Here is a 15,823-nt window from a genome sequence, read left to right on the forward strand (position 1 = left end):
GTTTGTAGAAAAATGTAGTAAATTCATTGAAAATTAAATACAGAAATATCACATTTCCGTAAGTATTCACACCCCTGAGTCAAAACATGTTAGAATCACCTTTGGCAGCGATTACAGCTGTGAGTCTTTCTGGGTAAGTTTCTAAGAGCTGTGAGTCTTTCTGGGTAAGTCTCTAAGAGCTTAGCACACCTGGATTGTACAATAGTGCAAATTATTCTTAAAGAAATTCTTCAAGCTCTGTCAAGAGGTTTTTTCCCACCTCTGGTTCCTGACATGCTGGTAAAAATGAGGTAAAACTGATTTAAGTTTAACTGCATTACAGTCCACGGCCACTAGGAGCACCGCTTCTGGATGAGCATTTTGTTGTTTGCTTATGGACTCATAAAGCTTAATGAGTGAGGTCTTGGTGCCAGGAACAGTTTGTGGTGGTAAATAGATGGCTACGAATAATATAGATTAAAACTCTCTTAGTAGATAGTGTGGTCTACAGCTTATCATGAGGTACTCTACCTCAGGCGAGCAATACCTCGAGACTTCTTTAATATTAGACATTACGCCCCAGCTGTTATTGAAAAATAGACACACACCCCCTCCCTCGTCTTACCAGACGTAGCTGTTATTGACAAATAGACACACACCCCCTCCCTCGTCTTACCAGACGTAGCTGTTATTGACAAATAGACACACACCCCCTCCCTCGTCTTACCAGACGTAGCTGTTATTGACCAATAGACACACACCCCCTCCCTCGTCTTACCAGACATAGCTGTTATTGACCAATAGACACACACCCCCTCCCTCGTCTTACCAGACGTAGCTGTTATTGACCAATAGACACACACCCCCTCCCTCGTCTTACCAGATGTAGCTGTTATTGACCAATAGACACACACCCCCTCCCTTGTCTTACCAGACGTAGCTGTTATTGACAAATAGACACACACCCCCTCCCTCGTCTTACCAGATGTAGCTGTTATTGACCAATAGACACACACCCCTCCCTTGTCTTACCAGACGTAGCTGTTATTGACCAATAGACACACACCCCCTCCCCTACCCTTGTCTTACCACACCCCTCCTCGTCTTACCAGCGTGGCTGTTATTGACCAATAGACACACACCCCTCCCTCGTCTTACCAGACGTAGCTGTTATTGACAAATAGACACACACCCCTCCCTCGTCTTACCAGACGTAGCTGTTATTGAAAAATAGACACACACCCTCTCCTCGTCTTACCAGACGTAGCTGTTATTGACAAATAGACACACACCCCCTCCCTTGTCTTACCAGACGTAGCTGTTATTGACAAATAGACACACACCCCCTCCCTCGTCTTACCAGACGTAGCTGTTATTGACAAATAGACACACACCTCCTCCCTCGTCTTACCAGACGTAGCTGTTATTGACCAATAGACACACACCTCCTCCCTCGTCTTACCAGACGTAGCTGTTATTGACCAATAGACACACACCCCTCCCTTGTCTTACCAGATGTAGCTGTTATTGACCAATAGACACACACCCCTCCCTTGTCTTACCAGACGTAGCTGTTATTGACCAATAGACACACACCCCTCCCTCGTCTTACAGATGTAGCTGTTATTGACCAATAGACACACACCCCTCCCTTGTCTTACCAGATGTAGCTGTTATTGACCAATAGACACACACCCCCTCCCCGTCTTCCCTAGCTGTCTTGACCAAGACACACACCCCCTCCCTCGTCTTACTAGATGTAGCTGTTATTGACCAATAGACACACACCCCCTCCCTTGTCTTACCAGATGTAGCTGTTATTGACCAATAGACACACACCCCTCCCTTGTCTTACCAGATGTAGCTGTTATTGACCAATAGACACACACCCCTCCTGTCTTACCAGACGTAGCTGTTATTGACCAATAGACACACACCCCCTCCCTCGTCTTACCAGACGTAGCTGTTATTGACCAATAGACACACACCCCCTCCCTCGTCTTACCAGACGTAGCTGTTATTGACCAATAGACACACACCCCCTCCCCCTTTGTCTTACCAGACAGCTGTTATTGACCAATAGACACACACCTCTCCCTCGTCTTACCAGCTGTTATTGACCAATAGACACACCCCTCCCTCGTCTTACCAGACGTAGCTGTTATTGCTCGTAGCTTACCCAGACGCTGTTTTAGCTGTTATTGACCAATAGACACACACCCCTCCCTCGTCTTACCAGACGTAGCTGTTATTGACCAATAGACACACACCCCCTCCCTCGTCTTACCAGACGTAGCTGTTATTGACCAATAGACACACACCCCCTCCCTTGTCTTACCAGACGTAGCTGTTATTGACCAATAGACACACACCCCCTCCCTTGTCTTACCAGATGTAGCTGTTATTGACCAATAGACACACCCCCTCCCTCGTCTTACCAGACGTAGCTGTTATTGACCAATAGACACACACTCCCTCTCCCTCGTCTTACCCCCTCCCTTGTCCAGACGTAGCTGTTATTGACCAATAGACACACACCCCCTCCCTTGTCTTACCAGACGTAGCTGTTATTGACCAATAGACACACAGACGTAGCTGCTTTGTCCTGCCGATGCACGGAGAAGCCAGCCAGCTCCTATATTATCCGTGTTGTCGTTCAGCCACGTCTGGGTGAAACATAAGATATTACAGGTTTTAATGTCTTGTTGGTAGGAGAGTCTTAATCGAAGATCGTCCAGTCTGTTTTCCAATGACGGAAGTTGGCCAATAAAACGGAGGGAAGTGGTGGTTTACAGTAATATAGCTGTTGTAAAGTCCTTTGAGAGTCAATTCTTACTTTCACCTCGCCCTCCTCCCCCCTTTCCTCTGTCTTTTCTTAACGCTGATGACTGGTATTTGGGCCTTGTCTTGACAAAGCAGTATATCCTTATATTGGCCTCATTAAAGAAAAAAATCTTTGTCCAGTTCTGATGACCAGAAGCTATTTCCAGAAACATTACGTACAAAATAAGTTACAAAAGCGGAAAAAAACAAACAAAATGACACAGTTGGTTAGGAGCCCGTAAAACGGCATTATCAGATCCCCTTCTGTCAGAGGCATCGGAAATGGCAATGCAAAACCTCCCTGGTCTTTGTGTTTGAAATTCACTTCTCCACTGAGGGACCTTATGTGTATGTGTGGGGTACAAAGATGAAGTAGTCATTCAAAAAATGACACCGATTGAATCCATGCAACGTATTATGTGAATTCTTAAGCACATATTTTTACTCATTAACTCATTTAGGCCATAACAAAGAGGTTGAATACTGATTGACTCAATACAGTTCAGCTTTTCATTTATAAAAAAAAATGTGTAAGAACCTAATTCCACTTTGACATTATGGGGTGTATGTGTTCGGGTTCTTGTTTTTCAGAGTAAATAACTCACACTAGAGAAGCTTTAACCAAGTTTAATTCTTCCCAAAGGTTCTATACAGCTGTATTCAGACTCAACATTTCTCCCATCTATCTATATATATATATATATATATATCCCACTTAAGACCCTTCTCTTTCTCTCCAATCCTTGCATTTTATGGTTCTACAGGAAGAGAGTAAAGACCCCTCCTTCACCTAATCCACAGAGGGTCTCCCTCTATCAACACACCTGTCTTAAGAGTGTCTGTCCTCAACAGATACCAAACATTTATTACTCCCTAATACAGAGGTCCATCTGTCTGTCCTCACCTCAACCCCTCCTTCACCTAATCCACAGAGGTCCATCTGTCTCCCCTCTATCAACACATCTCTGTCCTCACCTCAACCCCTCCTTCACCTAATCCACAGAGGTCCATCTGTCTCTCCCCTGTATCAACACATCTCTGTCCTCACCTCCTGACCTCAACCCCTCCTTCACCTAATCCACAGATGTCCATCTGTCTCCCCTCTATCAACACATCGCTGTCCTCACCTCCTGACCTCAACCCCTCCTTCACCTAATCCACAGATGTCCATCTGTCTCCCCTGTATCAACACATCTCTGTCCTCACCTCCTGACCTCAACCCCTCCTTCACCTAATCCACAGATGTCCATCTGTCTCCCCTCTATCAACACATCGCTGTCCTCACCTCCTGACCTCAACCCCTCCTTCACCTAATCCACAGATGTCCATCTGTCTCCCCTCTATCAACACATCGCTGTCCTCACCTCCTGACCTCAACCCCTCCTTCACCTAATCCACAGATGTCCATCTGTCTCCCCTCTATCAACACATCGCTGTCCTCACCTCCTGACCTCAACCCCTCCTTCACCTAATCCACAGAGGTCCATCTGTCTCTCCCCTGTATCAACACGTTGCTCTCCTCTTGTCCACTCAACACCACAGCTATCTGTCTTTCTACAGAGACCCAGTCTCTTTCACTCCTTATTAATATACTATGCGTCTGATCTAGCATGTCTTTAATGTCGAATCCGACAGTGTTGTAGGCCAGTGACACAAAATCTCCATTTTAAATTCAGGCTGTAACACAACATAAGGTCGAAGGTCGACGGTGTGTATATACTTTCTGAAGGCAACACCGCAGAACATTATAAAAAAAAAAAAAATGAAAACTTATCTTTAATCAGATCTTTACTGTAAAATGTAACGAGCGAAGTGATTTTTATCTCCAGATAAATGTATCCCTTTAAGAACAGACAAAATGTATTTTATTTTATTATAGTAACTTTTTTATTTTACCTTTTATTTAACTAGTCAGGTCAGTTAAGAACAAATTCTTATTTTCAATGACGGCCTGTTAACTGCCTGTTCAGGGGCAGAACGACAGATTTGTACCTTGTCAGCTCAGGGGGTTTGAACATACATTTACATTTAAGTCATTTAGCAGACGCTCTTATCCGGTTACTAGTCCTACGCTCTAACCACTAGGCTACCCTGCCGCCCCAAAATGATTTTACATTTTTAAAATTATTTTAAATCAAATTGGGTTACATGTCTGAGATCTGTTTTGATGTACTGTAAATTAAACTTATTATTATTATTGTAAAATATAGAGATTTTTTTAATTTATTTTTTATCACATAATTGTTGAATTTAGTCTAACTCTTTTTCTCCTCTGTCAGGTTGGTGTCTCCAGAGGCCCCCCCGAAGAAGTTCCTAGGTCTTGGTTCTAAGTTCCGCTACAGCGGTAGAACCCAGGCTCAGACCCGGAGAGTCTCCTCTCAGATCATCAGGGCCGCGCCCATCTTCGAACGCTCCTCCTCCAAACGCTACACCATGTCGCGCAGCCTGGACGGAGGTACAGAGTTCATGTGGAGGCTATATACAGGGGGTACCGGTACAGAGTCAATGTGGAGGCTATATACAGGGGGTACCGGTACAGAGTCAATGTGGAGGCTATATACAGGGGGTACCGGTACAGAGTCATGTGGAGGCTATATACAGGGGGTACCGGTACAGAGTCAATGTGGAGGCTATATACAGGGGGTACCGGTACAGAGTCAATGTGGAGGCTATATACAGGGGGTACCGGTACAGAGTCATGTGGAGGCTATATACAGGGGGTGCGGGTACAGAGTCAATGTGGAGGCAGTATACAGGGGGTGCCGGTACAGAATCAATGTGGAGGCTATATACAGGGTGTTACGGTACAGAGTCAATGTGGAGGCTATATACAGGGTGTTACGGTAAAGAGTCAATGTGGAGGCTATATACAGGGGGTACCGGTACAGAGTCAATGTGGATGCTATATACAGGGTGTTACGGTACAGAGTCAATGTGGAGGCTATATACAGGGGGTACCGGTACAGAGTCAATGTGGAGGCTATATACAGGGGGTACCGGTAAAGAGTCAATGTGGAGGCTATATACAGGGTGTTACGGAACAGAGTCAATGTGGAGGCTATATACAGGGTGTTACGGTAAAGAGTCAATGTGGAGGCTATATACAGGGGGTACAGAGTCAATGTGGAGGCTATATACAGGGTGTTACGGTACAGAGTCAATGTGGAGGCTATATACAGGGTGTTACGGTACAGAGTCAATGTGGAGGCTATATACAGGGTGTTACGGTACAGAGTCAATGTGGGGGCTAGATACAGGGTGTTACGGTACAGAGTCAATGTGGAGGCTATATACAGGGGGTACCGGTACAGAGTCAATGTGGAGGCTATATACAGGGGGTACCGGTACAGAGTCAATGTGGAGGCTATATACAGGGTGTTACGGTACAGAGTCAATGTGGAGGCTATATACAGGGTGTTACGGTAAAGAGTCAATGTGGAGGCTATATACAGGGTGTTACGGTACAGAGTCAATGTGGAGGCTATATACAGGGTGTTACGGTACAGAGTCAATGTGGAGGCTATATACAGGGTGTTACGGTAAAGAGTCAATGTGGAGGCTATATACAGGGGGTACCGGTACAGAGTCAATGTGGAGGCTATATACAGGGTGTTACGGTAAAGAGTCAATGTGGAGGCTATATACAGGGGGTACCGGTACAGAGTCAATGTGGATGCTATATACAGGGTGTTACGGTACAGAGTCAATGTGGAGGCTATATACAGGGGGTACCGGTACAGAGTCAATGTGGAGGCTATATACAGGGGGTACCGGTACAGAGTCAATGTGGAGGCTATATACAGGGGGTACCGGTACAGAGTCAATGTGGAGGCTATATACAGGGGGTACCGGTAAAGAGTCAATGTGGAGGCTATATACAGGGTGTTACGGTACAGAGTCGATGTGGAGGCTATATACAGGGTGTTACGGTAAAGAGTCAATGTGGAGGCTATATACAGGGGGTACCGGTACAGAGTCATGTGGAGGCTATATACAGGGGGTACCGGTACAGAGTCAATGTGGAGGCTATATACAGGGGGTACCGGTACAGAGTCAATGTGGAGGCTATATACAGGGGGTACCGGTAAAGAGTCAATGTGGAGGCTATATACAGGGGGTACAGAGTCAATGTGGAGGCTATATACAGGGTGTTACGGTACAGAGTCAATGTGGAGGCTATATATAGGGTGTTACGGTAAAGAGTCAATGTGGAGGCTATATACAGGGGGTACCGGTACAGAGTCAATGTGGATGCTATATACAGGGTGTTACGGTACAGAGTCAATGTGGAGGCTATATACAGGGGGTACCGGTAAAGAGTCAATGTGGAGGCTATATACAGGGTGTTACGGAACAGAGTCAATGTGGAGGCTATATACAGGGTGTTACGGTAAAGAGTCAATGTGGAGGCTATATACAGGGGGTACAGAGTCAATGTGGAGGCTATATACAGGGTGTTACGGTACAGAGTCAATGTGGAGGCTATATACAGGGTGTTACGGTACAGAGTCAATGTGGAGGCTATATACAGGGTGTTACGGTACAGAGTCAATGTGGGGGCTAGATACAGGGTGTTACGGTACAGAGTCAATGTGGAGGCTATATACAGGGTGTTACGGTACAGAGTCCATGTGGAGGCTATATACAGGGTGTTACGGTACAGAGTCAATGTGGAGGCTATATACAGGGTGTTACGGTAAAGAGTCAATGTGGAGGCTATATACAGGGGGTACCGGTACAGAGTCAATGTGGATGCTATATACAGGGTGTTACGGTACAGAGTCAATGTGGAGGCTATATACAGGGGGTACCGGTACAGAGTCAATGTGGAGGCTATATACAGGGGGTACCGGTACAGAGTCAATGTGGAGGCTATATACAGGGGGTACCGGTACAGAGTCAATGTGGAGGCTATATACAGGGGGTACCGGTAAAGAGTCAATGTGGAGGCTATATACAGGGTGTTACGGTACAGAGTCGATGTGGAGGCTATATACAGGTTATTACGGTAAAGAGTCAATGTGGAGGCTATATACAGGGTATTACGGTAAAGAGTCAATGTGGAGGCTATATACAGGGGGTACCAGTACAGAGTCAATGTGGAGGCTATATACAGGGGGTACCAGTACAGAGTCAATGTGGAGGCTATATACAGGGGGTACCGGTACAGAGTCAATGTGGAGGCTATATACTTATTCATGAACTGTGTTTAAATGTTCACAATGCCCAGTACGTTACCTCCTTCTAAGTAGTAGGCTGTATACTTGAAATAGAGTCTCTTAGATGAACTGCTATGCTAGTTTAAACCACCTATTGATTCAGTCAACGGACAACGGGGGGATACCCAGAGGTTGCTAAACCCAGTCATAGTCTTGGAGTCTGTGTTTCAGTAAGGCTTCGATCACACCGACCAGAAAGACATTCATTTCCCAATGAGAAACGCTGCGTTTGCCAAGCAGAGGCAGTTGCAGTGCGTTATCAAATCAAATCAAATCCAATCGTTATTTGTCACATACACATGGTTAGCAGATGTTAATGCGAGTGTAGCGAAATGCTTGTGCTTCTAGTTCCGACAATGCAGTGATAACCAACAAGTAATCTAACTAACATCTAACTACATGCAGTGTACCAGGGAGACGCAGTAGGCTACAACATCCTACTGCAGACCGTCGCAGGGGTTGTTCAGGTCTGTGTTGTATCTATGTCCGTCTTGACTAGCCTGTACCAGAGACATATTGTTACCGTCTACTGGTGCTCTAGACGGGTTCTCCAAGTAATCTAGCTAACACATGTGTTGGGTGTATCGTTCGTATGCAATTAAAAACTGTATGTTTTTAGACCGTTTTGACAGAAATGGTAGCAGAAGGTAAATGTTGAACTTATGATGCTGTGTACCTCGATGCTGTGTACCTCGATGCTGTGTACCTCGGTGCTGTGTACCTCGGTGCTGTGTACCTCGGGGCTGTGTACCGCTGGGCTGTGTACCTCGGTGCTGTGTACCTCGGTGCTGTGTACCTCGGTGCTGTGTACCGCTGGGCTGTGTACCTCGGTGCTGTGTACCTCGGGGCTGTGTACCTCGGTGCTGTGTACCGCTGGGCTGTGTACCGCTGGGCTGTGTACCTCGGTGCTGTGTACCTCGGGGCTGTGTACCTCGGGGCTGTGTACCTCGGTGCTGTGTACCGCTGGGCTGTGTACCTCGGGGCTGTGTACCTCGGTGCTGTGTACCGCGGGGCTGTGTACCTCGGGGCTGTGTACCTCGGGGCTGTGTACCGCGGGGCTGTGTACCGCGGGGCTGTGTACCGCTGGGCTGTGTACCGCTGGGCTGTGTACCTCGGTGCTGTGTACCGCTGGGCTGTGTACCTCGGTTCTGTGTACCGCGGGGCTGTGTACCGCTGGGCTGTGTACCGCTGGGCTGTGTACCGCTGGGCTGTGTACCTCGGTGCTGTGTACCGCGGGGCTGTGTACCTCGGGGCTGTGTACCGCTGGGCTGTGTACCGCTGGGCTGTGTACCGCTGGGCTGTGTACCGCTGTGCTGTGTACCTCGGGGCTGTGTACCGCTGGGCTGTGTACCGCTGTGCTGTGTACCTCGGGGCTGTGTACCGCGGGGCTGTGTACCTCTGGGCTGTGTACCGCGGGGCTGTGTACCGCGGGGCTGTGTACCTCGGTGCTGTGTACCGCGGGGCTGTGTACCGCTGGGCTGTGTACCTCGGTGCTGTGTACCTCGGTGCTGTGTACCTCGGGGCTGTGTACCTCGGTGCTGTGTACCTCGGTGCTGTGTACCGCTGGGCTGTGTACCTCGGGGCTGTGTACCTCGGGGCTGTGCACCTCGGGGCTGTGTACCTCGGGGCTGTGTACCGCTGGGCTGTGTACCGCTGTGCTGTGTACCTCGGGGCTGTGTACCGCGGGGCTGTGTACCGCTGGGCTGTGTACCGCTGTGCTGTGTACCTCGGGGCTGTGTACCGCGGGGCTGTGTACCTCTGGGCTGTGTACCTCTGGGCTGTGTACCTCGGTGCTGTGTACCGCTGGGCTGTGTACCTCGGTGCTGTGTACCTCGGGGCTGTGTACCTCGGTGCTGTGTACCGCTGGGCTGTGTACCGCTGGGCTGTGTACCTCGGGGCTGTGTACCTCGGTGCTGTGTACCTCGGTGCTGTGTACCGCTGGGCTGTGTACCTCGGGGCTGTGTACCTCGGTGCTGTGTACCGCGGGGCTGTGTACCTCGGGGCTGTGTACCTCGGGGCTGTGTACCGCGGGGCTGTGTACCGCTGGGCTGTGTACCGCTGGGCTGTGTACCGCTGGGCTGTGTAACTCCGGGCTGTGTACCGCTGGGCTGTGTACCGCTGGGCTGTGTACCTCGGTGCTGTGTACCGCGGGGCTGTGTACCTCGGGGCTGTGTACCGCAGGGCTGTGTACCGCTGGGCTGTGTACCGCGGGGCTGTGTACCGCTGGGCTGTGTACCGCTGTGCTGTGTACATCGGGGCTGTGTACCGCGGGGCTGTGTACCGCGGGGCTGTGTACCTCGGGGCTGTGTACCGCTGGGCTGTGTACCGCTGGGCTGTGTACCTCGGGGCTGTGTACCGCGGGGCTGTGTACCTCTGGGCTGTGTACCTCGGGGCTGTGTACCGCGGGGCTGTGTACCGCGGGGCTGTGTACCTCGGTGCTGTGTACCGCGGGGCTGTGTACCGCTGGGCTGTGTACCTCGGTGCTGTGTACCTCGGTGCTGTGTACCTCGGTGCTGTGTACCGCGGGGCTGTGTACCGCGGGGCTGTGTACCTCGGGGCTGTGTACCGCGGGGCTGTGTACCTCGGTGCTGTGTACCGCTGGGCTGTGTACCTCGGGGCTGTGTACCTCGGTGCTGTGTACCTCGGGGCTGTGTACCTCGGGGCTGTGTACCTCGGGGCTGTGTACCGCTGGGCTGTGTACCGCTGTGCTGTGTACCTCGGGGCTGTGTACCGCGGGGCTGTGTACCGCTGGGCTGTGTACCGCTGTGCTGTGTACCTCGGGGCTGTGTACCGCGGGGCTGTGTACCTCTGGGCTGTGTACCTCTGGGCTGTGTACCTCGGTGCTGTGTACCGCTGGGCTGTGTACCTCGGTGCTGTGTACCTCGGGGCTGTGTACCTCGGTGCTGTGTACCGCTGGGCTGTGTGCGCTGGGCTGTGTACCTCGGGCTGTGTACCTCGGTGCTGTGTACCTCGGTGCTGTGTACCGCTGGGCTGTGTACCTCGGGGCTGTGTACCTCGGTGCTGTGTACCGCGGGGCTGTGTACCTCGGGGCTGTGTACCTCGGGGCTGTGTACCGCGGGGCTGTGTACCGCTGGGCTGTGTACCGCTGGGCTGTGTACCGCTGGGCTGTGTAACTCCGGGCTGTGTACCGCTGGGCTGTGTACCGCTGGGCTGTGCCTCGGTGCTGTGTACCGCGGGCTGTGTACCTCAGGGCTGTGTACCGCTGGGCTGTGTACCGCGGGGCTGTGTACCTGGGCTGCTGTGCTGTGTACATCGGGGCTGTGTACCGCGGGGCTGTGCACCGCGGGGCTGTGTACCTCGGGGCTGTGTACCGCTGGGCTGTGTACCGCTGGGCTGTGTACCTCGGGGCTGTGTACCGCGGGGCTGTGTACCTCTGGGCTGTGTACCTCGGGGCTGTGTACCGCGGGGCTGTACCGCGGGGCTGTGTACCTCGGTGCTGTGTACCGCGGGGCTGTGTACCGCTGGGCTGTGTACCTCGGTGCTGTGTACCTCGGTGCTGTGTACCTCGGTGCTGTGTACCGCGGGGCTGTGTACCGCGGGGCTGTGTACCGCGGGCTGTGTACCTCGGGGCTGTGTACCGCGGGGCTGTGTACCGCTGGGCTGTGTACCTCGGGGGTGTGTACCGCTGGGCTGTGTACCGCTGGGCTGTGTACCTCGGGGCTGTGTACCGCTGGGCTGTGTACCGCTGGGCTGTGTACCGCTGGGCTGTGTACCTCGGTTCTGTGTACCGCGGGGCTGTGTACCACTGGGCTGTGTACCGCTGGGCTGTGTACCTCGGTGCTGTGTACCGCGGGGCTGTGTACCTCGGGGCTGTGTACCGCGGGGCTGTGTACCGCTGGGCTGTCACACCGCGGGGCTGTGTACCGCGGGGCTGTGTACCGCTGGGCTGTGTACCGCTGTGCTGTGTACCTCGGGGCTGTGTACCTCTGGGCTGTGTACCGCGGGGCTGTGTACCTCGGTGCTGTGTACCGCGGTGCTGTGTACCGCGGGCCTGTGTACCGCGGGGCTGTGTACCTCGGTGCTGTGTACCGCGGGGCTGTGTACCGCTGGGCTGTGTACCTCGGTGCTGTGTACCGCGGGGCTGTGTACCTCGGTGCTGTGTACCGCTGGGCTGTGTACCGCTGGGCTGTGCCTCGGGGCTGTGTACCGCTGGGCTGTGTGCCGCTGGGCTGTGTACCGCTGGGCTGTGTACCTCGGTTCTGTGTGCGGGGCTGTGTACCACTGGGCTGTGTACCGCTGGGCTGTGTACCTCGGTGCTGTGTACCGCGGGGCTGTGTACCTCGGGGCTGTGTACCGCGGGGCTGTGTACCGCTGGGCTGTGTACCGCGGGGCTGTGTACCGCGGGGCTGTGTACCGCTGGGCTGTGTACCGCTGTGCTGTGTACCTCGGGGCTGTGTACCTCTGGGCTGTGTACCGCGGGGCTGTGTACCTCGGTGCTGTGTACCGCGGTGCTGTGTACCGCGGGCCTGTGTACCGCGGGGCTGTGTACCTCGGTGCTGTGTACCGCGGGGCTGTGTACCGCTGGGCTGTGTACCTCGGTGCTGTGTACCGCGGGGCTGTGTACCTCGGTGCTGTGTACCGCGGGGCTGTGTACCGCTGGGCTGTGTACCGCGGGGCTGTGTACCGCTGGGCTGTGTACCGCGGGGCTGTGTACCGCTGGGCTGTGTACCGCGGGGCTGTGTACCGCTGGGCTGTGTACCGCGGGGCTGTGTACCTCGGGGCTGTGTACCTCGGTGCTGTGTACCGCGGGGCTGTGTACCTCGGTGCTGTGTACCGCGGGGCTGTGTACCGCTGGGCTGTGTACCTCGGGGCTGTGTACCGCTGGGCTGTGTACCTCGGGGCTGTGTACCGCGGGGCTGTGTACCGCTGGGCTGTGTACCGCGGGGCTGTGTACCGCTGGGCTGTGTACCTCGGGGCTGTGTACCGCGGGGCTGTGTACCGCTGGGCTGTGTACCTCGGGGCTGTGTACCGCGGTGCTGTGTACCTCGGTGCTGTGTACCGCGGGGCTGTGTACCGCGGTGCTGTGTACCGCGGGGCTGTGTACCGCTGGGCTGTGTACCGCGGGGCTGTGTACCGCGGGGCTGTGTACCGCGGTGCTGTGTACCTCGGGGCTGTGTACCGCGGTGCTGTGTACCGCGGGGCTGTGTACCTCGGTGCTGTGTACCGCGGTGCTGTGTACCGCGGGGCTGTGTACCTCGGTGCTGTGTACCGCGGGGCTGTGTACCGCGGTGCTGTGTACCGCGGGGCTGTGTACCTCGGGGCTGTCGGTGTGTTGGAAGTTTGAGTTCTACCCCCACTAATGTAAAAGTGTAGCTTAAACAACAACAAAGCAGTCACCCTGCCCCTTTGGTATATCTAATGTTACGGTTAGGATTTTGGGACAGTAAGCTGATCCTAGATCAGTTCCTAAGGTCATGACTTAACTGAGGATGTACCACACAGAGAACTAATGTTTGGGACAGTAAGCTGATCCTAGATCAGTTCCTAAGGTCATGACTTACCTGAGGATGTACCATACAGAGAACTAATGTTTGGGACAGTAAGCAGATCCTAGATCAGTCCCTAAGGTCATGACTTACCTGAGGATGTACCACACAGAGAACTAATGTTTGGTTTCCTCTATAAACCCTCACCGTGCCTCCTACCAGCGCCCGTAACAGAGAACCACGACACCCTGATGAGGGAAGCCACGCCCGCCAAAACTGTCGCCGCTGGAGACCTGATCACCACGGTAACGCCGGAGAAGAAGGCGGAAGAGGAGAAGGCCGAGGAAGAGGAGGGACAGACCGACGCTACAGAGACGTCAGATCCTAATGTTCCCTCAACCCCCCTCAGACACGACAACAAGGTAAACATCATCATCATCATCATCCTCCTCCTTCCTCATATTAGCCAATGGGGTTAGTCTTAGAAGTTTGGTTTATTTTAAAGAGTTCCATTAGCATAGGACCAATATGATTGATCCAGGGCGACCTAGCAACTCTGAGTTGAAGTTACAAGCTGAAAAATAGATCCCATAAACTTCCATGACTCCTTGCTCTGAGTCCGTTTCTATATGACAACCGGAGAGGTTGTACTACGAAGCAATATCAATGATTTAGCCCGCTAACTTGAAGACATATTTGGAAATATTCTGAGATTATATATATATATATATATATTTTTTTGAAAGTTAAGCTTGAAATGGTCATGGTCTAATTGACACAAAAACAAGTTTAGCTTTAGTCAATAGTTATTTCTGGTTGTTTATCAAAGATAGCCGGCTAGTTCGTTGATCGTGATTTATTGTATATACAGAACTCTAGATTGACGGAATTCTAAACGGCTGTCTATCCATGGACATTACTCCCTGATGTTGCTTTATCACTGTCAGTACTGTCAAAGGACGTTACAACATCTATATTACTGTCAAAGGACGTTACAACATCTATATTACTGTCAAAGGACGTTACAACAGCTATATTACTGTCAAAGGACGTTACAACAGCTATATTACTGTCAAAGGACGTTACAACAGCTATATTACTGTCAAAGGACGTTACAACATCTATATTACTGTCAAAGGACGTTACAACAGCTATATTACTGTCAAAGGACGTTACAACAGCTATATTACTGTCAAAGGACGTTACAACAGCTATATTACTGTCAAAGGACGTTACAACATCTATATTACTGTCAAAGGACGTTACAACATCTATATTACTGTCAAAGGACGTTACAACAGCTATATTACTGTCAAAGGACGTTACAACATCTATATTACTGTCAAAGGACGTTACAACAGCTATATTACTGTCAAAGGACGTTACAACAGCTATATTACTGTCAAAGGACGTTACAACATCTATATTACTGTCAAAGGACGTTACAACAGCTATATTACTGTCAAAGGACGTTACAACAGCTATGATACTGTCAAAGGACGTTACAACATCTATATTACTGTCAAAGGACGTTACAACATCTATATTACTGTCAAAGGACGTTACAACATCTATATTACTGTCAAAGGACGTTACAACATCTATATTACTGTCAAAGGACGTTACAATATCTATATTACTGTCAAAGGACGTTACAACAGATTTATTACTGTCAAAGGACGTTACAACATCTATATTACTGTCAAAGGACGTTACAACATCTTTATTACTGTCAAAGGACGTTACAACATCTTTATTACTGTCAAAGGACGTTACAACATCTAAATTACTGTCAAAGGACGTTACAACATCTATAATACTGTCAAAGGACGTTACAACATCTATAATACTGTCAAAGGACGTTACAACAGCTATGATACTGTCAAAGGACGTTACAACATCTATATTACTGTCAAAGGACGTTACAACATCTATATTACTGTCAAAGGACGTTACAATAACTATATTACTGTCAAAGGACGTTACAACAGATTTATTACTGTCAAAGGACGTTACAACATCTATATTACTGTCAAAGGACGTTACAACAGATTTATTACTGTCAAAGGACGTTACAACATCTATATTACTGTCAAAGGACGTTACAACATCTATATTACTGTCAAAGGACGTTACAACATCTATATTACTGTCAAAGGACGTTACAACATCTATATTACTGTCAAAGGACGTTACAACAGATTTATTACTGTCAAAGGACGTTACAACATCTATATTACTGTCAAAGGACGTTACAACATCTATATTACTGTCAAAGGACGTTACAACATCTATATTACTGTCAAAGGACGTTACAACATCTATAATACTGTCAAAGGACGTTACAACATCTAT

At 50.4% G+C, this 15,823-nt stretch overlaps 1 protein-coding gene across 14 annotated transcripts in view; it reads left to right on the forward strand.

The window, feature by feature from the left end:
- epb41l3b (erythrocyte membrane protein band 4.1-like 3b) overlaps nucleotides 1-15,823 on the forward strand; it is a 114,960-nt gene that overhangs the window by 60,043 nt on the left and 39,094 nt on the right. For all 14 annotated transcript variants that reach the window (XM_065005975.1, XM_065005970.1, XM_065005969.1 and 11 more), the window contains 2 exons: nucleotides 5,082-5,257; nucleotides 13,691-13,890. In XM_065005975.1, coding sequence (XP_064862047.1) covers nucleotides 5,082-5,257; nucleotides 13,691-13,890 — 376 coding nt within the window. The remainder of the gene's footprint in view (nucleotides 1-5,081; nucleotides 5,258-13,690; nucleotides 13,891-15,823) is intronic.

Source organism: Oncorhynchus nerka, linkage group LG20 (genome assembly GCF_034236695.1).
Source record: "Oncorhynchus nerka isolate Pitt River linkage group LG20, Oner_Uvic_2.0, whole genome shotgun sequence".
In the NCBI taxonomy this organism is placed as follows: Eukaryota; Metazoa; Chordata; class Actinopteri; order Salmoniformes; family Salmonidae; genus Oncorhynchus; species Oncorhynchus nerka.